Source organism: Equus przewalskii, chromosome 23, assembly GCF_037783145.1.
Source record: "Equus przewalskii isolate Varuska chromosome 23, EquPr2, whole genome shotgun sequence".
In the NCBI taxonomy this organism is placed as follows: Eukaryota; Metazoa; Chordata; class Mammalia; order Perissodactyla; family Equidae; genus Equus; species Equus przewalskii.
In genome coordinates this window covers 17,181,232-17,207,407 of record NC_091853.1, presented here as the reverse complement: position 1 = coordinate 17,207,407, position 26,176 = coordinate 17,181,232, and the positions used below count along the sequence as shown (strand labels likewise).

The following is a 26,176-nucleotide window of genomic DNA, read 5'->3' as shown; positions in this document are numbered from 1 at the left end:
TTTTGTAAATCAGTAAGGAGAACATCCAGAAAATTAAATGCATCCTGCAATGCTAGGCTCCAGGAACCAGCAACTGTCCATCAATCCCATCTTTCTCAGGAAAAGGGCAGTGTCTAACAGTCCTATGGCCTACATGCAGGATTGTCCAGGAGTTTCCTTGCACACAGTGGCTGAGGCCAGAGCAGATCATGCCATTGTGTACTTTGGTTGTTACTAAAATACTACTATCATGCACCGGGTCTTCTCTTTTCATTTGTTCAAAAAAGCATCCTCATTCTAAAAAGTATTAGGAACTACTGTTTTGGATAACAAAATGAAGACCTATATGTTTAAAATATTTACAAATTCAAAATTATGGAGCTTAAAAACTGTATATTTGAACCAAAATTCTGGTTTGAGGCTTTAATTACCTGGAACCTGCAACTCCGCCATGATCGCGCCCATTCAGTATCTTTAAACACAGATGAAGGGGCCGGCCCCGTGGCCGAGTGGTTAAGTTTGCGTGCTCCGCTTTGGCAGCCCAGGGTTTGGATCCTGGGTGCGGACATAGCACCGCTCATTAGGCCATGTTGAGGCAGCGTCCCACATGCCACAACTAGAAGGACCCACAACTAAAATATGCAACTATATACTGGGGGGATTTGGGGAGAAAAAAAAGAGAGAAGATTGGCAACAGTTGTTAGCTCAGGTGCCAATCTTTAAAAAAAAACAAACATGAAAATTTGAAAGCAATATGTAGGCCAACTATATATCAGAGATTTGGCTCATTTTTTTCAGTTTGTAACCAAATTGTTGACTTTTCTAGAAATGATTATATATAAAACTATATAATTTTCCAGATTTCTCTCTTCCCACTTCCCGTCCTGTCCTCTAGTCATGCTCTACTCATTGTGATTTCTTGTGTGCCATGCTCTTGATTCTTTTGCCTCTGTAGTTCCATCTACCTGAAATTTCAAACTCTCCCTACTCTTCTGCCCACTGTCCTTTTCCTAATACATGCCACTCATTTTTCAATACTCAGTTCAAAGACATTTCTTTAATGAAGCATTTCCTAACCATCTCCACCCCCTTCCTTATTCTTCTTTTCCACCATAACGCATATACCAATGTACCATATTTATTTGTCCATATGACACAGCTTAATTATCCATGCACTTCCAGCACCTGTGCCTTGTCACAGAGTAGGTAGTGAACAAATGTTGGAATGAATGAATGAATTCAATTTAAGGAAAACATCTAGTCTTTTTTTTCTTCTTCTTCTCCCCAAAGCCCCCAGTACAGAGTTGTATATTCTAGTTATGAGTGCCTCTGGTTATGCTATATGGGACACCGCCTCAGCATGGCATGATGAGCGGTGCCATGTCCGTGCCCGGGATCCGAACTGGCGAAACCCTGGGCCTCTGAAGCAGAGCACACGCACTTAACCATTTGGCCACGGGCTGGCCCCAACATCTAGTCTTTTAAAATGAGATGCAGGAGTATATTTTAAATTTGTATGAATTTGTTTGGAATTGAAAAACATTTTTCTGTTCTAACTGTTATACAGTTCTTGGATGCAGGCCAGAGCATAGACAAAACTTTGGAACTGAGACAGTTTTATTTTAGCTCTTCCCACCTCAGTCATTGCTCTTTCTTTCCTTCCACCTCCCTATATCCGTTCCCTCTCTAGGACCCAGAGTCCTCAAACCAACCTATCAGAAATCCATAGATCTTGCTTTGTCATCAAAGAGTTCCATTCTCCAAATGAGGATGCCATTCAGTTCCTTTCATCAAAGCTTCTCGTAGTGTATCGCAGTTTAGGTACTGAGATTAAGAAATCTGATGTAATTAATTTACGCAAATGTAGAAATTACAGAAGATATTGCTTAATATTCTTCTCTCAAGTATTTTCCTGTTAAAATTGGTATACTTGTCAATTCTAATGAATGTTTACATTGTAGGATTTTAGCCTGGATAAGAAAAGAGAGTAAAACAATCCAGATAGTGAAAAAAAGGTACTTTGGTGCAGAACAAATAAGCCCTGATGATAAGAAACAAGCCCTCAGCCATGAGGTTCTCTCCTCCAGCTCCAGCCCAGCAGGACGAATGGGGCAGGCCACCATCTTCCTCTTTTCCCCGGGGAGAAGGATTCAAATACTCAACACCCAAATGACTGACATGTAGTAATTTCATAAATGTTTGTTGAGTGAAAAATTGATGCGGGCATTTAAAATTGTTTTTACATAGGAAGAAACTGAAAATTCCTTTCACATAAGAAGAGAGGTCAAGTCGCCAAAACCACACAGAGAATAAGTGACACGGGTGTAACAAAAATTCAGCTCCAAGCTTCCGTTGCTCTTTCTAGCATGTCACAAACAGCTAGAACATGCTAGAACAGCTGCCCCAAAGTTATTTATTTCCTCCTGTTTTTGGCTGCTGGAGCCACAGACACCTTGAGACATTTTCCTGCAAGAAGCCCTCTACCCGCCTCAGAGGCCCTGCCCCCGCCAGAGCCAGGCGGAGGATGAGAATCAAAGAGGTTTTGTTGTCCCGGAAGGAAGGCCCCTGAGCTGGAACAGTGCCGGGAGGGGATGTGAGAAACAGTGCTTACTTCCAACATTCACGCAAGAACTCAGGGGGACCGTCTATTGGCAGTGGAGACAAGGAGATGTGTGTGTACAAGCCTGGCTTTCAACCAATTTTCTATGGAAAGAGCATTATAAGTGATGAATATTCTTTAACATAATTGGCTTTTATTTTTAAATTGTTTTTTATGAATTAACTTTTTTATAGCATTGATTCTACGAGGAAAGAAAACCATCCAGGATTTGCATCACTGATGTCTAAAGAACTTATGGGACAAATCCATCAGTAAGATGGAAGCTCTCCAAGCTTCCGCCCACCCTCCCCATCCCTAAACCCTCCTCTTTAGAATGCTCTTCTATTGTCACACACTCTGTCATGACCTCAGTATCCTCAGTGACTAAATGAGCACTCTAAATTGACTAAAAGTTGTAAATAGGTGTTTTGCAAGTCACGTGGCTGGGAAACCTAGGATTTCATCTACAGACCGGGCTGTAAGTATTTTAGGAGAACCTTGCAGAGCTGGTTTCATGCCAATGTCGTTAGACGCCACACAGGGCCCAGTACCAGTGTATTTGTTTTAGGTGCCACTTCATTCTTGAAAAAAACATGGATTCAGATAAGGTGTTAACTTAAGGTAACAGAAGGAAAATAAGAGAAACATGGATTGCTAGCTTGAAACTCCCTCTGTTTGCAGACAGGTGAACAAATGATAAATATTAAACCAAGCTTTGCTGAGAAGTGGGGATCTTAGTCTTGAAAGATGAGTGGGAAATAGGCTAGGAAAGTGAAAGAAAGAGGACAGAACACCATGGAGATGGTCTCTATGAAACCTTTCCATCCCCATGTTCCCTGCCCAAGGGAGTGTGCCCTCGTCTGTGCCTCTGCTGTAGCTGGTATGTACTACTGTCACGATACCTCTGACAGGTGTTTAATTCTCAGCTTCCCCTACAAGACTGAGAGCCCCTTGAGAGGAAGGACAGTTCCTGAAGGAGGATGGAGGAGAAGGAAATGTCTGTAGGCAGTTAGATACAACGGTATGACGATTAGAGAAGAGGTCAGGGCAGGAGACAGAGATTTGGAGGATGAAATCACCCCAGGAGACCATATGGAGCTAGCAGAGCAGCACACAGTGAACGGGCTCGCACACCAGTAGAATCAGAGGAGACCGAGGAGGAGAGGTTATGTGACAGATTTCGGGAGGTGAGAACTGAAGAGACTTCGCTGAGTCTTCTGGTTCTGAGGTCATCTGTAGCTTTGCCGGAACAGCCTCAGTAAAGAAGGAGGAAACCACACTGCACCGTGGTAGGAGAGACGGGAGGTGAAGAACTGGAGAAAGCAAGTGTAGACCCGTCTTTCAAGGAACTTGGCCAAGAGTGGGGATTGCTAGAAAGAGACACAGGATTAAAACAATTCTTTTAAGGATAGGAGAGGATTAAAAGAGTTTTTAGCTTCAGGGAAAAGAGCTGATAGAGACCAGTTGAAGATTTGGCAGAGAGCAGACATAAACAATGGAGAAAAGTCATGGAGTAGAAGGGAGAGGATGGAATCAAGCCTCTGTCATGAATAGGCAGCTGCAAGTAAGGAGCAGGTTAGTAGGGATATTAGAGACGGGAGTGTTGAGGGAATTCAGTAAAGGAGGTGAATTTTTCTGAGGCAAGGAGGAGGTCAAAGGAGAGCGACGAAGCCTTCTAATAGTTGCAGAGAAGGATGAAGACAGCCAGTAAAAAGACTCTGGGATAGGGCTGAGGGCAAGCTGGGGTTGGAGTCATGAAGGTATAGGGGTACGAATCATCCTGCACATAGATAGACCAAAGCCTACACAATCCCATAAAGAAGTAATTCCAGAGTTCACGACTAGTTTTCCTGTGTCATGTTCAAGTGCAAACATCCTCTGGCAGGGTATCCCAGCAATTTCATTTTACTTGCTAACTGTGTTGTCCTTTACCCCTTCTTCTCTTCTTCCTTATATCTCTTCTCCTCCAAGTGTATGGATTTTCTCTGTTAGTGTGGGTCATTGAGGAATAAGAGAGCCACATAAGCGAATCTCCTCGTTCACACGCCATGTGTCAGGAAGCTCAGGACCCTGAGTTAGCGGCCGAGTGGATCTTCAGAACAATGTCCCACAAGAGGCTTTCCTTTCATTTCTGGGGTTCGCCGATTTGTCTCTAAATTCTCCAAGTCTTTAAACTTGATGTTATTCGGGGTGTACTCAGTCAAGAATGAATCTCAAGACAAATTGACTGCATAAGGAAATGCAAACATTCTGCCTTTGTGGAAGTTAAAAAGTTGTTTATCATAGTAATGAATAGTTGAGTGACTTTCCATTTAGAAGTCTACCCACTTAATCAATAGGTGCATTATGAAAAACTGGATACATTGCATCACTGTGAAGGACTTTAGATTGTGGTTTGCAAAAGCAGAATAAATTTTCTTGGAGTTGTACCGTATGTACACACACACACACACACACACACACACGCCCATTGGCAGACACGGCCACACCTCACAGCGCTGGGGGAAGCCACAGACCTCAGCTGTACAAGCTGAGCCTGGACTGGAGGAACTTTCCGCAAGACAAACAGCCCCACAGACACCGTCTGCGAGCCTGAGCCCCAGGCGAGCGCTGGCAGCCGCAGGTACGCGGTGCTCCCCCGTCAGAGGCTGGGCGGCGCGGCGGCGGCGGCGGCGGGAGGGTCCCGGGCTGCAGAGGTCGGTGCCAGTGTGCACGCCAGCCGGCCGGACCAGCCGCATCCTTGTCCGCCCCTCGCTCGCAGCCCGCCTCGCTCCCCGGAGCCGCCGCCGCCCCTCCCCGCCGGCCTCGGGCGCCCTCCAGCCGCCCGGCTCGCGCTCGCGGCAGGTCCTCCCGCCGCCCGCCCGCCCGCCACAGCCTTGAACATGGCTGCGCGCCCCGCCGCCACCCTCGCCTGGTCGCTGCTTCTCCTCTCCTCGGCTCTGCTCCACGGCGGCTGCCGGGCGCGCTTTGCCGCCGAGCCGGATTCGCAGGACGATGAAGAGGAGGCGGTGGTTTTCCCGGAGTCGCCCGTGCAGAGACCCACGGTGCTCGTGGCCGTCCTGGCCCGCAACGCTGCGCACACGCTGCCTCACTTCCTCGGCTGCCTGGAGCGGCTGGACTACCCCAAGAGCAGGATGGCCATCTGGTGAGCGGCGGGGCTGGAGCGGGGCGGCCTGCCGAGCGCCCCCAGCGCGGCGTGCTCAGCCGTCGTCGCCCGCGCGGGGCCGGGGCTGGCACCGCACTCGGCCGGCGGGCACTGGGCACCGCGCCCCGAGCGCCCGAAGCCGCCGCTGCTGGGCCAGGGGACCGCTTGGGGAACGTGATGCGCACACTCCTCGCTGCTGCGCGTGTTCTGGGTGCATCAGGCGGTCGGGTTGGAAAGGATGCGCGGGTCTGTGTGCGCACGGGATGCTAATGGGAGTAACCAGTCTGCCTGAGCTCCTGTGTAGGGGGTGCTGTGGATCGGGGTGGCCTCGTCCCTCTCCAGAAGGGCTTGGAAGGTCCCGCAAAAGTGCTAGCTTCTCCCCCTTTCAAGTCTCGAGGTTTCCTTCTTCCCCACCTCATATCCCTAGCCCTGGAATGAGGGGATAGGGTGCCCGTCGTCGCCTACACCTCCAGACGCGACAGGGAACGTAACAGCGGCTGGCAAGGGGGGTTCTGCAGTGCCTGGGGTGGCAAAGAGTGTGCTGTCCTCGCTTCCCGGAGCCCGGCTGCTGCTCCCCTCTCTGAGGCTAGAAAAGTGGCTCCTGTTTCTCCTAGGGGGAAGGAGAGTCTGGACCCAGGGTTTGAGGCTAGGTGGGGCCCGCGAGCCCTGTCTCCTCTGAGCCCTCCAGGCTGTCCCCGCCTGTGCATCCTCCTGCGGCACATTCCCAGCCACAGATGCAAACCGCGCGGGGCGGCCTGGAGTACTGCGCCCTGGGGACGGAGCCGCCTTTAGGAGGGTACACAGCCCAGTTTTTTTGCCCTTAGGGTAGAATCCTGGGCCTGGTTCCTGTGTTCGCTGCGGGAAAAGCCAGGGCGTCAGTGGGGGTGGCTGCCTGCCCCAACTTTAGAACTCGGTCCAGTCTCACACCTTTTATAAACGCAAGTATCAGAGGGCACGAGAAGATACTGGCCAGGTGAGCCGCCAAGGGGCCTGTGGAGAAGGAGGTGGACGCTGGCCAGAGGATAGGCAGCCAGGTGCATACACAGGAGGACCATGGCCCTCTAAGGAAGACAGAGCCCAGGTCACTCCGGAGCAGTTTGTCTTGTGTTGATAAAGGGAGCTGTCCACAGACAAGACACATCCTTAAAGCAGCAGTTGGGCAGTAAAGGAAGGATAAAGCAGTAGCTGGAATTGGCAGCCAAATGGTACCTGGTGGGAGAGGGGCAGAGGTGCGAAAGCAAACATGAGATATAGTGCAGCACTGTGCTATACACTGCTTTACTATATGCCCTGCTATACGTGACTGCTGGCACGGAGAGGGGCATGTTATGTGGAAAGTGGGAACGTTGATGCAGCCAGGTTTTAAACCAAAAAGAAGAATTTTTTTTAACCATTTCAGTACCAAAAGAAAATTTCGCAAATGTCAGTTTTTAACTGCTTTTTTCAAAAGAGATGTTTCCAATATGGTCTTGATCTTTATGCATAGTTAAATTTTAAAGAACACGACAGTACTTACTATAGGAGGTTAGTGAGGAGTAAACGGTACTTGGCACAGTTTTGCTCCCTGGTGTGCAGACATTATCTCTTTTATCATACAGTATACTTACTATGATCCTTATTTTACAAACGAAGAAAGTGAGACTTGGATCAGTTCAATAACTCAGAAGTCGCAGAATTAATAAATGCTAAAACTGGAATTTGAACCCAAGTTTATCCCTAAAAAGGTAGTAGTGGGAACATGATATAAGCAAAGCTTATATAAACCTATAAGCTACAAACTAGAAGACTTGAGTTGTTTGTCACTAGCTTGATATGTGGTTTTGGGCCAGTTGCTTGGGTTTCATAGACATCAGTTTCCTCAGTAGTAAAATGAGGGAATTGGAATAAATGATTTCAAAAATTCTTTCTGGCCCTTGAATTCCATACACTTTGTGACATGATCAGAATCAACGAGCAGTCATTGTACATCCTAAGTCCGGGATCTTCCAGGTTCTGTGGACATTGGTGTTCTGCTTGGATGGGTGGTGTTCCAATTCTGCATAGACCTTTGGGATCTATTTTCCCTTCCTCTCATTCATGGTTCATGCAATGGTACCTTGTCCTTCATGGCCAGTGTTGGAAAGTTAAGGAAGAAACCCCCGGCTTGGGTAAGACTTGGGTAATACCTGCATTAGCCACGAAAGACTCCTCTTTGAGTTCTGGATTAGAAACCTTATATCATTTATTTGGTAATAATAATCAAAATGGAAGTTTTTAAATGGTCCTTTACAGCTCTCAAAATATATTCACTGACTACATTATCTCATTTGATTCTCACTATCATTCTGTAAAGAAATAAAATTATCTCCATTTCATAGAAGAAAACATTGTGTCCAAAGTAAATGACTTACTCAAGGTTACATTTATTCATAAATTTCACAAATACTTAATAGTAAGAGCTCATGGTTCTTCTAAGCATTTTACATCAACTTTCTGGTTTAATCTTCATGATAACCCTATAAGATATGCACTCTTATTATACCCTTTTACAGATGAGAAAACTGAGGCACAGAGAGGTTGTGCGAGCATATGCTCCTAATGACCTTCTTTTGTAAGAACCAGACTTTATGTCAGGTTGGGGCTGAAAAAAGTTGAATAAGATGTGGCTTCTCACAGACAAATATGATTCTTCTTACTAGGCAGTAGAAGGTGATCTGAATGGCATTTATAGGGTTTGGGTGAGCGACAAAGGACTTCTAAATCAGATTGGGGCAGTTGTGTGATCCTGGAAGGTGTGTGGTCTTGAGAGTTGACACTTAGTTTGAACTCGGTTTTGAAGGACAAACAGGAATCCACTAAAACTTGGGAAGGAAGGAGGATTCCAGAAAGAGGGAACAGAGAGGTATAAAAAAAAAGGCACTGATGTTAACCAGAGTTTCCTATCAGGGGAGATAAAGTGGGTGGCAGGTCTACTGATTGTAAATCTCCAAATTCATTGCATTGTACCATCAGAGTTGGCACTAGGAGAATGTTTGGCTGGGAAGGTTATGGGATGTAACCCTCCTGGAGGGGGTGGTACCTCAGTTTAGGATGCTACGGCTTTGAGGGGCTCCTGCCAATCACTTGCCTCTAGTCTCTCTCCCAAGCTCTACTGACATTCTGAGATTCCAAACCGACTAGTATGCACTCTGCAAAGCCAGCATACACTGATGTCAAAAATGATCAGTGTCAAAAACGGCTTTGAGCAATCCAGAACTTGGCAAAACAGGACTATGTTGAGTCCAGAGTCTGGGCAGCCAGTTTTCATTTAATCTTATCTCAGTGACTGTGCAGGCTCACTCTTCTCTTCTCATTCATCTGCTTACCTCTAACGATGGCTGGAGGAGCATCTGCTAAGACTTCTTTCCCGCCTGAGTAATTGGGAGGCCTGGCTCACTGATCACATTCAGACTTCCTGGTGATGTGATTTTTCTCTCACCTAAAGTTCTGGACCAGATCCGTGCTAAGTACCAACAAATTGACTTGAAAATTTTGCTGTTGGAGAATGAATGCAGTTATCTCAGTTAGCATCAAGTTTATTTGAATTAGGCTTAATTAAGGAAAGTTCCTGGTTTAGAGATACTTTGCACCAGCAAAAAGAAAAACTTGTCACTTTTACCTATATGAAGTCGAAACCCCACCAAACGGTTTTCTTCCAAATATCACAACTCTGTGATAAGGAACTAAGATATTCCTTGTGTTCTAATTAAAACCTGCACTGAGTTAATGGGAATCACTGCTGTGCTGAGACGAAGGGAACTGTTTGGCATTGTGACATGAGGAAGTGCGCTTCAGTGGGTTCTCTTTAATTCAGTGGAGCCATGAACAGCGGCCTTAGCAATAGAGGCAAGGCTGATCTCATCCCCCTTCCCAAACCTATGATTAAGGGGAGCAGTGCCAAGGACCAGGATAATGAAAAATGGAGCAGGGCACGAGGAAAAACATTTGACCCAAAAGATACATTAAGTTAGTTTGTGTTTTGGAGAGCCTACCATTGCCTGTGGGAAGACAGTTGGGATTCAAGCGTCTGTGCAGTCACAAGGCAGTAACTGCCATGTAATTACAGAATGATTTGGGCATTTCATTTGGTAGAGTTTTGAAAAGCAATACACTACATTGGGAACCATTGTATGGCTCTCTAAATAAAGAGATGAGTTACTGTTGACAGAAATGTGAGCAATGATATTTCTACCTGTTCTGGGGCACTGATCCTGACATTTCACACACTACTTTACCCGTGCAGTGTTTGAGGATTAGCTTGAATTTATCTCCACTCCTTGATCCTCAACCAGTAGCGCTTTGGTGAACGTTCAACTAGATACACTAATATAAGTGTGTTTGTAAAGTGTTCCAAGCTACTATTAATGATAGTTTTCAGCACCAGCGGTGAGAATGATGTTACGTTTTATCATTACAATCTTGCCATTAAATTTACGTTATCTCTGTGGATAGAAGTTTCAGATCCTAGCTGAAAAAGTAGATGATTCTTTGGTTCTCTTCTCTCTGTTAGTCTGTTTTCCTCAGCTTTCCACCTTTTTTTCCTTATTTTTCCCTCCCTGGGGGTTTAGTGCTGAGGAGGGAAGATGCAAACTTAGAGTCCCATAGACTGGGGCTCAAATCTCCTGTGTGATCATGGGCTCATCAGTGAACCTCTACTCGTGGCTTCCTCAGCTGGAGATGACTAATAATGACACCTACCTCAGGATTATTATAACAAGAAAATGAGATAATGTATGTACAATGTCTTTTACATAAATGCTGCTAAATAGATAATAGTTGCTATTTCGTATCCATCTTTTCCTTTTGGTTCCATCTCCTTTATCTTTCTCTTCCCAAATGAAGATTTAAAAAAAGAATGTTCAAAAGGAACTCTGTTTATTTTCTTCCTTCCAGCAAAAAACTATCAGCAAAATGAAAACTAACATTTATGGAGGTGCTGTTGTAAACTCTTTGGTATGATAACTGATTCACTCTTGACAACAACCCTAGGTAAGAGGTGCCATTACTCTCCTCATTTTACACAGGAGGAAACTGAGGCACAGAGAATTTAAATAACATGCGTGAGGTCACAAGTCTAGTGCATGGTGGAGCCAGGATGTGACCCAGACGGCTAATGTCACCGACTGAGTACTGATGGTCTGTTTAAGATCAAGAAAGGACCAATTAGCTCTAGTTTTTGTTTCTGTCAGTTGACCCAACTTAGGAAGATAAGAGTGCTAGTGTTTCTTTCAAACAAGAATGGCCCCTTCTGCTTGAGTGACACAGGGACTCAGTGATTCCCTTCCGCTGTCTTGATAATTTTGTCACTTAACTTAGGTGCTTTCTAGTTACTGAACTCTCCTCTATGTTGGTATATTTCATAGGAACAGAATGAGACTAAATATATGGGTGCACATAAATATGCAGATCACTTGTTATGATCACAGCACATAGCATCCGAAAGAAATTTATCAAGTATTGTTCATGGCAAATGAATAAGATAGCCCTATTCATACGCATGGTGGCTGTAGCATTTGGGGTTCATATTGGTAAAACAGAGCATCAGTTTTTCAGCCTCTTTAATTAGTGGTCTTCAATTTGGTTGACCATGAGGCTCAACTTTCTTCCAAATGGCTGGAGAAAACAATCAATCCTTTCCCCACCCTCCAATTTCAAAACACGATTGGACCTCAGAATTATATATTCCCTTTGGGTAAAAACTGAAGTGACTAATAAATGTCACCAATCCTATTGTTCTAGTTATGACAAATTGCCTGCAGAATTAAAAAGGATGCCTACATTGTCCTGGTTCTATTTTATTAATTGACTTCCACAGATGGGGAAAACAAGCACAGGGCAGTTAAAGGAATTTCCCCCTGTCTATTACGTAGTGAATAAGTGTGGGGCTGAGAGAACAGATTTCTAGATTTTAAACACTATGGCTGTTTTTATGTTGATTAATTTTATAGTGAATATTGCTCATGGTTTAAAGGACACGCCAGTTTTCTAAGCAGGGTTTGGTCTTATAGATTTGTCTTCATTTCCTTTCTCTAGGTGATTCTTCCACTGAGTTTCTTTGTGACTCCAGGCACATAAGCATGCTTTTTGTGGCCCTCTCCCTTGACTTCTCTGGTGGTCGTAGGAACAAACACTGAAAGCTTTGTAACCAGAAAGGCTTCTGGTTGTGCCTCAGTCCTTTTTCCGACACTTAAATGTACACATGGGTCATATCACTGTGTGGCACTGTCTTAGGTCTATGGCACAGAATAGCAGAACCATTATAAGGCTTATGTGGAAACCATAGTCGGACTATTAAAAGGCTTGCTTCTGCACGTTTCTTCAAATAACATAACAATATACAGCAGAGTTCAAGTCTAAGAGAAAATGATTTGCCTAGAGTATGGCTGTTAGTCCAGATCCCCAGTTACCATATTATGAAGAAGTTTCACTATATGTGTTTAAATCATAACTATTATTCATAAGGAATTACAAAATGCACATATTGTATTTGTTTGGACATTTTTATTCTCAAGGAGTGATTTGTTCAGTTAATTGCGCTTATATTGTTAGCATATCAAAAGTTGCTGATTTAAAAAAATTTTAAATCCTGGAGGGGTCTTGTAGATTTACTTAATAGTAATTTAATTATTTTAAGAATTTTCTCTCCTGACTTTTTTTTAAAAATCAAAACAGTAATAAACTCCCATAATAAAAATTCAAACAGCATGAATGGAAATAGGATAAAAAGTAAATCTCCCTTCTACTCCATACCACCTGCCAGAGGCAACCAATGTTAATAGTTTCTTGTGTATTCTTTTAGAAACTTTCTGTGTGTATACATGTATCCTTTTAATGTTAACCCAAATATGAGCGTTTTATATATCCTGTTCTGCATGAGTGGGATGTTTTTAAATCAGTCTCTCTATCCCAGGTTTTTAAACCTCTGCCAGCCCACCTACACCCATGCCCTGGGTGGCACAGTAAAAGCCAGTTTCACACAACAGCTGTTCCAAGCAGTCACTCTAAACCCCTCCCTGATGACACTCATCCTGCTCTCTTGTCCTTGTGTCTCTGGCCCCTAGAAAATCTGACCTTAAGCCATTAAAAAAAAAACTTTTTTATGAAGCGTAATATGCATCCAAAAAGTACACGTATCATAAATGAATAACTGGATAACTTTTCACAAACTGAACACGCCTGGGTAACCAGCACCTGCCTTGCCAGGTCTGCATTCGTGCACAGCAACGTTCCCTGGGGCTGAATATCCCCCGGCCCCTGGACTTTGTCCAGGCAGTCAAGTCCCCATCAGACCCACCCTGTGTGCACTTGCGACGAGCCCCAGCTGGCTGACTCTTTGACGTGGTTTGCCTGGCCCCTGTAGGCATTTGGGTGGTGACCCTGTTCCCTCCTCAGGCTCCTCAGGAGCCCTGGGACTCAAGTAGTAACTGCTTTCTAGAACCAGCAGGTTTGGCAAGCTGCCAGCGAGTGATCTAGTGGTAAAAGGATCAGGATCATATTACTTTTCCCTCGGCTCTCCATTCCTCTGGTAGGAAAGCTGTGTGTTAATGTTCCTAAAAGTAAAAAAGGATCTCATTATAGGTAATAATTGAAAAGCCATGCAGAATATAAATAGAGTGGCTGTAATTAATTCACTGGGGCTTGCTGCCGTTCAGATCCATGAAAATGCAGTGTTTGTGGTTTGTGGCATTAGCCAAGTCTCTTGCATGAATTAAACCTTAGATTTGGCTGGAGGGTATTTCTTTTCCTCTCTAGGAGCACCATACAGGAATCGTTTCAGTCTTAGACTTCCAGGAATAGCTTCATGACATCCTGCCATGGGTGAACTTATGACTTTGTAACATGTTTCATTTAACTGAGGCAGCAATTGGTATTATTTCAGTTGTTTGTCAAATTTAGCAAGCTAAGACCTGTCCCTGACTTGTTGGTTTAGCTGATGAGATTTTGTTCCTCTGCAAACATAATGCAAAATGTCCCCCCTCCCCCAGCATTTTCTGATTAATGTTTCAAGACCCCTTAGAAGATGTGCATTTCAGAAACATACATGATAACATAAGTAATGATCCTGAGCAGCGTGCCCCTAAGAAGATGGCGGAAGATTGAGTGTGGGGGAAGGCCATGGCTGATGACACATTGTCATGAGTACCTGGCTTAAGTGATAAATTGCCTGTATTGGAAGAATTCTTTACCTTCTAGGTTGAATTACTTCAAAGTCTGTTAAGGGGGTGTCAGGCTGCAGAGGGAGGTTTCCTTAAATGGAGCTGTCCCCATTTTGGCTGTTGCTATGGTCTGAAAGTTTGTGTCCCTCCCCGCCAAATTCATATGTTGAAATCCTAACCCCCAAAGATGACGGTATTGGGAGGTGGGGTCTTTAGGCGGTGCGTAAGTCCTGAGGGTGGAGCTCTCATGAATGGGATTAGTGCCTCATTTAAAGAGGCTCCAGAGAGATCCCTCACCCTTCTACCACGTGAGGACACAGTGAGGAGTCTGAAACCTGGAAGAGGGCCTTCACTGGAACCTGACCATGCTGGCATCCTGATCTTGGACTTCTGGCTCCCAGAACTGTGAGAAATACATTTCTGTTGTTTATAAGCTATCCAGTCTGTGATATTATAGCAGCCTGAACAGACTAAGATGGCTGTGAAGCCCAAGAAAACCATGAAGATAGCCAAAAGTGCCTCCATTTTAGACAATAGGGAAGCAGAACTCTTTCTTTCTGTCCCCTCTTCTTTCTGAGCATGATTGTGTATGTTTTGGAGGTGGAGGGCCATGGGCTATGGCAAGCTTCCTCTTCTTACGGGGCGGGGGATGATTCTGAGAAAGGAGAATGTAAGGGTGTACATTGATTGGCATTCTCCCCAAAAGTCATGCTAAGTGAGAAACTGCTGCTTTTCAGGGTCTTGGGAAAGACAGAATTTTCTGGAGACTAACAGTGAAACTTAAATTCCTGGGCTATCTGTGAGAAATAGGGTTGTGGACATTTGGGGTGGGGGCATTCCCTACATGGAGTCCCTTGCTGGACTGCTGGACTGCTTTTTAGTTTCTTGGTTTCCAGCCAGCCCCATAGTCTGTCCAAGCTCCACACACCAGAGTGATTATGGTTTAGACCCGCCAAGATAGTGGAAAGTTGCTGCCAAGTGGAATTAGGATTTTTCATGTCATCACCGCACCATTGAACAGTGAGCTTATATGCAGCTCCCACGTTGCTGCACTCCCTCCGCCAGAAGCAGGTTGTGGTGGGAGAGCATTCAGACAGTCAGACCATGTCTCGTGCTTCAGATGGATTTTGTGGAGTTGGCATGTAAGGCCTGAAACAGCCACATACTAAAACATTTTAGAAAATTATGAATCTCCTCTCTGCCTTTCCCCAATCTTCTTAGACTTTAAGATTTACTCATTGATTTCCATCCTGGAAAATTCTCTTTACCGAGATAAACTATGAATTTCTAAAGCAATGGACTTAAAAATGTTATGTAAAGCCTTTCATTTATTTGGCCGTCACTGATTGTCTATGTGGGTAAATCCAGGTAATCATGTTGAAATTAGTAATTGCAGGGGCCTAAAAGGGACTCATCCCCACTGGTCAAGTTCATTGGCCAGGAGTGGACATGGCCCTCATCACCGTTCTGCTGACCTTTTGGTATAAGGCTGCTGGGCTTCAACTAGTGTTCCTGAATACTGGTTCAGGGGCCAGCTGCGACACAACACCTAGAACATTTATTAGTTACATAAATTTCTGGGCCCTGTTTCAGCCACATTCAATCAGATGGCCTGTGAGAGGGGCCTGGGAATCTATATCTTAAACATGTACACAAGTGATTTGGAGGCACCGCTGGGTTTGGGAACTGCAAGAGATTAGTTCCAGGAAGACCCCATGAGGAACAGGGGACCCTCACGGAAGGACTGGAGGTCATGTATGGATCTCAAGTACAAGCTATGGGATTTACAGAGCTTGGAAATTTGGCCTACTGTGGAATCTTCTAAACTCTAGGTTCCAGATGCTTAAGCAATCAAGAAGGCCAAGGGGTTTTCTTATTAGGAAAAGCAGTAAAGTACAGGATTACAAAGGAGAGGCTCCACCAGGCATCCATCGTTTATGTTTTTTATTAAGTCAAGCACATATGTTCTCCCTCCTTCCAACAGTGGTTATTTAAAAAAAAAATTATTTTTAGTACCTCAAACTGCCCACTGTAAGCACGTTGCACTAGGACTTGGCGTAAAGTGACACTCCCTCAAACCTTTTTTTGCTCAGTGTATCTCACATCATGAGCTCATTAAGCATCTAGTTTTATAGAAGAAAAGATATCTGTTGAGGAACATCTCTTAATCCACTGGGGGGAAATCCAACCAGTGCATTTCCTTCAAATAAACAGCGGTCATTTGAACCACTTCAGTCCTCGGATTCCCTAATCTTCGTTCCTTTGTTGCTTGTATTTAATTTTCTTATCTTTGATTTTCTCTTTGGCATGCTATTAAAAATTCCTCCCCTCATTTGTGAAAAATAAAAACAGTCTATTAAATTCCCCTGCTTTTAGCAGTTGGCAGTTCAGCCTTAATGATATGATATTACAAAGCCCCTGGCCAGCCTGGTGTCTTCACCAGTTATGAAATCACAATATAACTTTTTGGAAATTCACACAGGTCTAGTCTGCCGCACCGAGGATTGTTCCCAGTTTGTCAGTGCTGTGCAAAGGGATGTGCTAGGGTGACATGGCAGCATCGTTACAGCCTCACCGACAGGCAGCCTTCTCTGGGGAAGATCACAACTCAGTTGCTAAATTTCTCGCTGTTCCACACCCTAGTTTTGTTGTGTCCTTCTGGTGACAAATCTAGCAAAATTCCACAGTAAATGTTCTCAGGTTTATGCATCCATTTTCTCTTTTAGTCCTTCTTCTCAAAAATGTGAGCTGCATTCTACAGCTCTGTGCGTCCCGCCAGCACCTGGGGGTCTTCAGGACAGTTGCTTCTGGCCGAAAGCAGCCTCATCCATTTCTCCCCTAGTGTGCACATATCATCATTTTATTGTTTACGCTGTCTTGTGAAAGGACTAGGAGGCATTGCTCACACTGTGTTGCTTTGAATAAGCCACTTATTCTCCCTGGGCCTCAGTTTTCTCTCCTGTAACATGAGGGAGATGTGCTCGAGCTGTAGTTCTCAAATGTGGCTGCTTATTAGAATCATTTGATGAGGTTTTCAAAAATGCTGATGCCCGGGCCCCACCCCCTGACCGTGGAAGTCTGAATCTCTAGGGTAGGGCCAGGGCAAGTGACATATTTTGAAAACTTCCAGTGGGTGGTAACGTGCAGCCAGGCCTGAGAACCTCTGGATGAGAGGTTCTCTGGGGTCCCTTCCCAAGCTGACATGAGTACCCCCTTCATGGGAGTGACTGTACCTGAAGAATTTTCATGAATCGTAACTCTGCATGATTGGTGTTTCCTGGACCCTCAGCCCAACTTTAGATCTTTTTGGAGCAGCCTAAAAAAAAATCTAAGTTTTCTTAGAAGCTTGTTGTATTTCCTCCTGTCGTATACGGTGCCCAAGGGTGTTCACTGAGCGTGTTGTCTCCTGCAGACGGCGTGTGCTACACGATGACCCAGCTGCCAAGGGACTTGGCAACAAGAGGGCTGGCCTTGCAGGGGCACAGACTGAACTTCTCATGAAGGGACTGTGTGAACCAGGAGGAGAAGCAGCTGTAGCCCGGGGCTTCCTTCCTGTGGCACACAGATGCTGCCCCTTAGCTGGGGGAGCTGCTTCTATCAAGGCTTCTAAGCACATCTAGCTAAGCTCCAGCTGCTCAGGATTCCTTCCTGTGGTGTGTGTTTTGGTGTGTTGCCCAGCCTTGCTTTTCGGCGTCTATTTCATACGGGTGCAGGGCCTCTAATCATCTCTGGGTATCGAATTCTGATGTTACTTTTAATGGCTTTGGATTTTAGCTTCTTTTGTTTCTAGATTTGCATAAACAGTGCTGCCTTTGTCCTGTGGTCTTGACACAGCTTCAAAGCCTTAACTGGGCATCAAAGACACACTGGATCCTCATTTCTTAGGCATCACATTGCAGCAACGCCAGCAGGTGACTGAAGGTTACAGCCCCACTCTGGGCCAGTTTTCTGTCTCCCTAAGATTAGATTCTGCCAAGTTCCCTTTGATAGCAGTGCTGAGTCTTAATAGCTTTTCCAAAGGCCTGCACAAATACTGGTGAACTAAAAGGACACTACCGGTGTTTGTCTGAAGAGGAAAGGACAGTAATTCACTAATATTTACTGCACTTTCCCGCTCCCATGAGAGGCAGATTATTAAGTTCCCTCTGGGAAGCATGGAAACTTCAGGCCCATTGGCCAGTCTTTGCTGATGTTGGCATGGTGAGGCCCAAACCCCCATTTTCCCATGTGTCTTATCAAAATAGAGTGAGTAATTGAACTCTGGGTTATCCATGCATGAATTATCTGTATTTGGGGTATACAGAGGCCAGTTTTTGATAACAGGTCAGTTTGGTCCAATCATCAAGTGGTACACCCCTGAGCTGTATCTCCCACTATGCTGCTGGGTAGTTGTGTGTTTAGACACAGAGAGTAATTTTTATCTCAGCCCAGAAAAAAAGCTGGAAAGTGTGTAGCAACATTCCACGCAGGGCATTCCAGTACCCGTTTTACCTGATTTCTTAACTGTTTCTTCTTTTGCATCACCTATGCCACGCACAATCATATTTTCAGATTTTCTTGAATTCTTTGCCTTGCCTTGGTCTCCTCATCTATACAATGAATGCTGGATACTCTGATCGTTAAAGACTCCTCTAGCCACGATGGGCTATGTATTTGCAGTTCCACCACTGATACCGTGAAAAATGAAACAACTTACTCCGTTGCTGTATTATTTAAGATGGCATTTGGGTCTTAGTTTCTTTATTTGTACTTAGATTTACCTTCTTCGGTAGTTTTGACTTATCCGTGTCTCATATCCTTGGTGAATCGACTGATGATTCATATCTATATAAAACTATAAAATTAAAAATTTTTTTTGCCCTTTGTGATGGTTAATTTTATATGTCAAGTTATCTGGAGCATGGTACCCAGATATGTGGTCAAACATTATTCTGGATGTTTCTGTGAGGATGTTTTTAGATGAGATTTACATTTAAATCAGTGGACTTTGAGTAAAGCTGATTGCCTTCCATAATGTGGGTGGGCTTTATCTAATCAGTTGAAGGCCTGAATAGAGCAGAAGACCGACCACTTGAAGCAAGAAGGAATTGTGCCATCAAAGTGCCTTTGGACTTGAACTGCAATATTGGCTCTTCCCTGAGTCTCCAGCCTGCCAGCTCACCCCACAAACTTTGAACCTGCCAACTTTCATAATTATGTGAGCCAGTTCTTCAAATTCTGAGTGTGTGTGTATATAGACAGAGAGAAAGAGAGAGAGACAGACAGGTAAATAATATAGTATATATTATAGAGAGGTATGCAATATATTACAAAACATGTTGTATATAGTATCTCTCTCTCTATATCTCTCTCTTTATAACCTATTGGTTCTGTTTCTCTGGAAAACCCTGAATAGTCTAACCTCTAAGCTGAAAGAAAAAAAACACCCCTTTTATGAACAACAACCAAAAGAAAGCCTGTGATGAGAAGAAGAACCCAGAGAATTATGTCAGAAGAGAAAGTTCCAGATCTGAAAACTGGGAAAGCCATTGCTATTGATGCCTGGGATGGAATATTTGCAGCTGAATATACATATTGCAGGCGTTTTGTTAGATTTGACTTTTCTCATGCATGAAAAATGAGTAAATGCGAGTCTTTCCTAGAAGATCCCCTTCTTTTTTGGGAAAAAAAGAATAGGAGTTTGGGGCCAGCCTGGTGGTGTAGTGGTTAAGTTTGGGCGCTCTGCTTCAGCAGCCAGGGGTTCACAGGTTCGGATCCCTGGCACAGACCTAGCACCACTTGTCAGGCCACACTATGGTGGCATCCCACATAAAATAGAGGAAGATTGGCACAGATGTTAGCTCAGCAACAATCTTCCTCAAGCAAAAAGAGGAAGATTGGCAACAGATGTTAGCCCATGGCCAATCTTCCTCACAAAACAAACAAAAAAAGGAGTTTGACATTTGCTATGGTGATGGGAAACATCCTTTGCAAAAGCTGCTGGCCGGGGCAGGCCCTGTGGCCGAGTGGTTAAGTTGGTGTGCTCCACTCGGTGGCCCAGGGATTCGCCAGTTCAGATCCTAGACACGGACATGGCACGGCTCATCAGGCCATGCTGAGGCAGCATCCCACATGCCACAACTAGAAGGACCCACAACTGAAATATGCAACTATGTCCTGGGGGGATTTGGGGAGAAAAAGCAGAAATAGCTTGCATGAGCAATTCGGGGCCTAGGAGAACCTGACAGTTGGAAGTGAAGTTTCACTAGGCTAACGGGTTATTGCACTGAAGTGATAGCTCCTCCCCAGGGAGAGGCTTTGCTTCACAGGGGTGTCGTTATACCGCAGAGAGGCTGAAGATTGGTCTGTGCTGACGCCTTCAGAGGCCGGAGCAGGAGTAACTGTGAAAGGTCCTTGTAACATGAAGCTGGGTGGGGCTGTGTCCTTCCTTGCTGATGCTTTTGTGTAGGAGCAGAAGAAAAAGGTAGGGGTGTGGAGGCCGGGGAGACAGAATCACTTGTCTCTTGATTTTGAATTTATAGACTGCAGAAAGATAAAATTAAGAAGGCAGCAATTTTCTTTTTCAAAGAGAGTTCCCAGTAGTGACTCTTTGATTTACATTCCTGCAAGTCAGTCTCTAAACTCAGACTCTTCCTTTTCTGAGCTATAACCAATAAATAAAAAAGCTAAATCTGGGGACCGGCCCCGTGGTCCAGTGGTTAAATTTCTGAGTCCTCCACTTCGGCAGCCCAGGTTCGCTGGTTCAGATCCTGGGCATGGACCTACTCTACTCACCAGCCATGCTGTGGCAGCATCCCACATAAAAAATAGAGGAAGATTGGCACAGATGTTAGCTCAGGGCTAATCTTTCTCAAGCAGAAAAAAAAAAAAACCCAAAAATCAAGAAGAAGATTGCCAACGTTTTAACAAACGTTGGTGAATCTTGCTCACTGAAAAAAAAAAAAAACCAAACCTTTTGCTGGATCAGAATTAGAATTATCTTGAGAAAGTGCTGCTCTTTGGCTGCTTCTCTCTGCTCTCTCTGCTCTTGGCCGCTCCAGTGATGCTCTCAAGCTGTAAGCTAGCCACCTCCCCTCCCTACGGTCTAGCACCAGCTGTTAGGTTTCTGAAGTAAGTCTCTTCTAGGACGCCTTAGCAGCACCGGGGTTCAGGCGTGGTAACATGAAATGCCCTAGTGAGTTTATCTTCTGATGTAACAGTAAATGTGATTTAAGAGACAAAGCATCAAACAATCTCTGCCGTGAGGTGCAGTGGATTTTGAAGCTCTTCCTCTCTTCTGTGTAACAAAGTATCTGAGATTTGGTGCAGCTTCCCCTAATCTGTATATCAACTGTCAGGTTTTAGACAATAAACTGAGTTGAGGTTCTGTAGCTTTGAGCTAGAAGTTGCCCTAAAAAGGAACATTTCATCTTTTTGATGTCGTAGGAGCAGAGGGTAAATAAACCATAGTCCGTGTTTTACTTTCTGCAAACATTTCTCCCTAGTCTATTTTTGGAGTTCTCATTCTAATTAAATCTCACTCTTACTCACTACTCCTGCACCATGGATTTGGCTCTATTTTCTCTTCTCCGATTCTTTCCTTTTAATTTTTTCAAAGAGGCATTTTTCTAGGTAGGTTTGGTTAATTTATTGATGGATTGATCTGTTCATTTATCCATAGAATTGGCGGTACTAGAAATTCAGGCGTCTTATCTGAAATAATTAGGAGAAACTATTCTTTGCATCACCTTGTAAAAAATTATTATGACTTTAAAAAGTCCAGACAGATAATTCCTGTTTTCAGCAACTTAAAAAAAACAAGTATTTGCCTTCCTTGGCCTTTGATCCCTGAGAAGACCAAGGTTACACATGGCTGCCGTCTGTAGTTCATTTCATCCTGGGTGGTAAAATAATACACTATTGTTTCATTTCCAGGCCCCTGAATGATCAACTGTTAACGAGTGAGGTCATTTTTGGTAGAAGAATTGCATATGTCATTGTCCCCAAAGAGACATGGGCTGCAGATCCTGTCTGGGGGCTGCTTCCCAATACTTATTTGAACGCCTCCCAGCTTAGTTTGAACTTGGCCTTAGTCTCACTTTTACATTTCAAAGAGTTTGAGGGCTGCACATTTCCCCAACTAAGTAGATAGTAAAACAAAAACCGGGAACCTGTTGTTCAATGAAAAGTGAAAAGGACCACAGTAGTCATTTTATGATTCTTTTCATTTAATTCTGTCACTCAGAACAAATTCATACATTTTTCAGTCTCCGTAGAAAAATAGAAAACTTTATTTCTTTAAAAATGTTTTAAATATTGAAGTAATATGTAAACATATGAGGTGTGGGGATGTTTTCTTGCCTCACCTTAAAGGCCTGATTTGTTAACATTCCACTGTAACCAGCAGTGTGGTAACTGGCCTCCATCATGGCCCCCAACGAGCCTTGCCTCCTGGTGTTGACTCCGTCCGCAGTGGCCTCCCATGCTGAATCAGGTGACCAATAGACTTCGTGGAAGTGAGCGTGTACGACCTCCCGAGGGCAGATCATAAAAGGCACTGCAGTTTCTGCTGTGGTCTGGTGGATTGCTTGCTCTGGGGGACGTCCCCTATCCTGTGAGGACATTGAAACAGCCCCAACGAGAGGCTCACGTGGAGAGGAACTAAGGCCTGCCACCAACAGCCAGCACCAACTTGCTGCCATGTGAGTGATCCACCTAGGAAGTGGATCTAAGCCCAGACTGGCTTTCAGATGACATGTAAGTACGAGCTCATGAGGGACTCCAAGTGAGAATGTCGTAAACACTTGACCTCCACAATCTGAGAACATAATAAATGTCGTTGGTTGAGGTGCTGGTTGTACGGATGTAGACCCTGTTCCCATGGAGCCTATGTTGTGCTGGAGGAGAGCAATGATAAATAAATAAGCAAACAAGATGATTTTAAAAGATGTGTGTTAAGGAGAAACTAAAACAGGATAATGGGGTGTATGTGAAGTACTTTGATAGGAGAGTACTTCACATATAATCTGGTCAGAGAAGGGCTCTTTGAGAAGTGATGTTTGAGCCAAGGCCCGAATGGTGAGGAGCTGCCTTGTCATATGGTGGAGGGGGAGGAACGGAGGAGAGAGGGGGAACCAGTCAGGTTCCTAAGTCAGGGAAAGGTTTCAGTTGTTGGAAGAAAGCAAAGAAGGCTGGTATGGTTAGTCTGTTTTGGACTTGTTAGATTTGCCCCGTGAATGGCACTCAATTCTTCTTTGGGTTTCTTCTTGGGGGAAATATGGTCACTTTTCAATATCATCAACAACAGTATAATATGTTTTTATTTTAATTCTTATCAATCCATGGAACTATACAATTGAATCCCAACAAGTTAGTGGAAATAAATATTATTTGTGCTGTTAACGTTTGACTGTTGTCAAAGGTCGATAAATTTAAATGTCAGCAAATTCCCTACGTGAGCATCCTCTGCATCCTGATTTCACAATGGAATGTTCTCAAAATACTTTCTTTTCTCTATTGTCATCAATGGCAATGCCATAACAAGACTCAGGCGAGCAGTACTCACAAAAATTAAAGTGCTTTATTTGAAAATAACGAAATAAAACTAAACAAAACATACAACGCCAACAATAAATGAACATATTCCTCACAGTCATCCAAAAAGTCTAAAAAAATAAGTGAGTGCTGGACGTCATCAGGTCTGCATATATTTCTTACTTAAAGCACAGGTTAGGAGTGTTGAAAGAACCTGCCAAACTTACAGCATGCAACACTGAGTTTCAGGAGAATTATTTGCTGTACTTAAACTTTTTTTCTTGAGGCCTGAAGCAAAAATATAGATCAGTGTTTTAGATCCGGCTCTGCATCTTCCCACGGAAATCATTTGAACACAGTCTGCTTTTTATGTCCCTGGTCCCTCAGTTGACATCACAGCACATCTCATCTTGATTAAAAAGAACATTTCTCAGATTAGCTCTGGGCTAAACAGAGCCATTTGTTTTGGATTTGCTTCAGTTTGTGCTTTTAATTTCTGAGTTTCAACTGTGGAGTATTATATCCCTTAAAAACTCTTCTCTCAGTTTTAGTCGTTTGAAGCTTTTATTTCTTTATCTCCTAAAACAGGAATGAGACCAGCAAACATAAAGAATGTGAATTAAAAATACTCTGCCTTGGCTGAATATTTATTTTCTTTTTAATCTCCTACTTTGTCAATGAATGTAACAGAACTTTGCCGGTCTCAAGTACAGGGAAAGGGTACCGATTACTGATTTAAAAAGAAAATCCCAGTAAATCAATATTCGAGTTACTTTTCCTGCATAAACCCATTCGTTCTGTCCTGGGGAAAAGTCTCAATGAGTAATTATTTCAGACCAGTGATCTCATAGCTGTCTACTTGGCAAAGCTCAGCTCTGGTTTCTTCATGAAAAATAAAATAACTGCCAGGATTTTTCTGTCTCATACCTGAGCCCTCACAAGTACTGCTTTTCACTCTTTAAGATTTAGATTCTTTAGGTCAATGACATTCCTCTGCCTGCCATAAGGGCGACCAAGAAGTGAGTTGATATTGAAAAGCCAAAAATCAGAGTAGAAAGCAATGATTCATTTATTTCAGAAGAGAGAGGCACATTTATAGGGACTGTGCGAAGGGACCTTAGTTTTCAAATTCAGGTGTTCAAATTCAAGATGTTTCAAAAATCTAATCTCTAATAAAATAAGAGAATCGAGCTTGCTTTAAGCAGATGTATGGTGCCACAATGGTCTCTATTTTTGTATCCCCCTACATTTGGCATTCTTACTGCTTGCTACTGGCAGAAAATATTTCTTCTTTCTCACTTTATTCTGATCCCTGCTGTGTGGAGCATCTTCCAGCATATTAAATTATGACTTTGAAAGATCACACATTCATTTCTGTAGGGGCCTCTGTGTCAAATCTGGCTCTAAAACATCTTATGCCTTTTCCCTTAGTTTGTGCAGTAATTCTATGTATATTTCCTTTAAAGTCCAGATTTTTAAGGTACAGTGAGGAACGTATATAGTCTGGAAAAGGTTTACACTGTTCCTGGATTTTATTAGCAATGCAAAGTTTCCTATGAATGAAATTATTGTTGAGATTTGTTTCCCATTTTGTTTACTTTGCTTCTGAAAATGTTTTGAAACCTTGATTTCTGGGAATGCCATTCTTTATATGCTTCCTAGGAAAGGAAATATAACACATCATTTAGAATGATTAATACAAGAAGAGAAACATCCTTTTTTCTACTATAATACTATAGTGGAACAAATCACTATCCCCCAATTCAAACATTGTGAGATGGGAAGAAAGGGTGTTCAATTTTGATGAGTTAAATCTCTCAAATATAATTTTTAAAAGTAGTTTCAGTGTTTTCAAATACATCTGGTAATTTAGGGTAATGCTATTGCTATCCTTAGAGAATTATTATTATTTTTATTTTATTGAGGTCATAACAGTTTACATGTGTGAAATTTCAGTTGTACATTATTATTTTTCAGTCACCATATATATGTGCCTCTTTACCCCTTATGGCTACCCCTCAACCCCCTTTTCCTCTGGTAGCCACTAAATTGTTCTCTTTGTCCGTGTGTGTGTTTATCTTCCACATATGAGTGAAATCATATGGTGTTTGTCTTTCTCTGTCTGGCTTATTTCACTTAACATAATACCCTCAAGGCCCATCCATGATGTTGCGAAAAGGACGATTTTGTCGTTTTTTATGACTGGATAGTGTTCCGTTGTATATGTATACCACATCTTCTTTATCCATTCATCAGTTGATGGGCACTTGGGTTGCTTCCACTTCTTGGCTATTGTGAATAATACTGCAGTGAACGTAGGGGTGCATATATCTCTTTGACTGTTGATTTCAAGTTCTTCAGATAAATACCCAGTAGTGAGATAGCTGGGTCCTGGGGCATTTCTATTTTTAATATTTTGAGAAATCTCCATACTGTTTTCCATAGTGGCTGCACCAGTTTGCATTCCCATCAGCAGTGTATGAGGATTCCCTTTTCTCCACATCCTCTCCAGCATTTGTTATTTTTTGTCTTGGTGATTATAGCCATTCTAACAGGTGTAAGGTGATATCTCGTTATAGTTTTGATTTGCGTTTCCCTCATGACTAGTGATGTTGAACATCTTTTCATGTGCCTGTTGACTATCTATCTGTATGTCTTCTTTGGAAAAATGTCTGTTCATATCCTCTGCCTATTTTTTGATCGGTTGTTTGTTTGTTTTTTGTTGAGTTCCATGAGTTCTTTATATATTTTGGAAATTAACCCCTT

The 26,176-nt window shown here is 43.4% G+C and overlaps 2 protein-coding genes across 5 annotated transcripts in view; one reads left to right on the top strand and one right to left on the bottom strand.

Moving 5' to 3' along the window:
• Positions 1-5,629, bottom strand: part of TSEN15 (tRNA splicing endonuclease subunit 15) — a 44,487-nt gene extending 38,858 nt beyond the window's left edge. Inside the window, exon 1 of one of the 2 annotated variants that reach the window (XM_070591246.1) lies at positions 5,490-5,629. The gene's annotated coding sequence lies outside the window, so the exon portion shown is untranslated. Of the gene's footprint in view, positions 1-410; positions 625-5,489 lie in introns of those variants that run through there. The other variant, XM_070591247.1, reaches the window with a different exon arrangement.
• COLGALT2 (collagen beta(1-O)galactosyltransferase 2) overlaps positions 5,044-26,176 on the top strand; it is a 104,395-nt gene continuing 83,262 nt past the window's right edge. Inside the window, exons 1-2 of one of the 3 annotated variants that reach the window (XM_070591244.1) lie at positions 5,054-5,201; positions 5,340-5,723. In XM_070591244.1, the coding sequence (XP_070447345.1) occupies positions 5,461-5,723 (263 nt within the window). In that variant the 5' untranslated portion in view covers positions 5,054-5,201; positions 5,340-5,460. Of the gene's footprint in view, positions 5,724-26,176 lie in introns of all 3 variants that reach the window. The other 2 variants (XM_070591243.1, XM_070591245.1) reach the window with 2 other exon arrangements.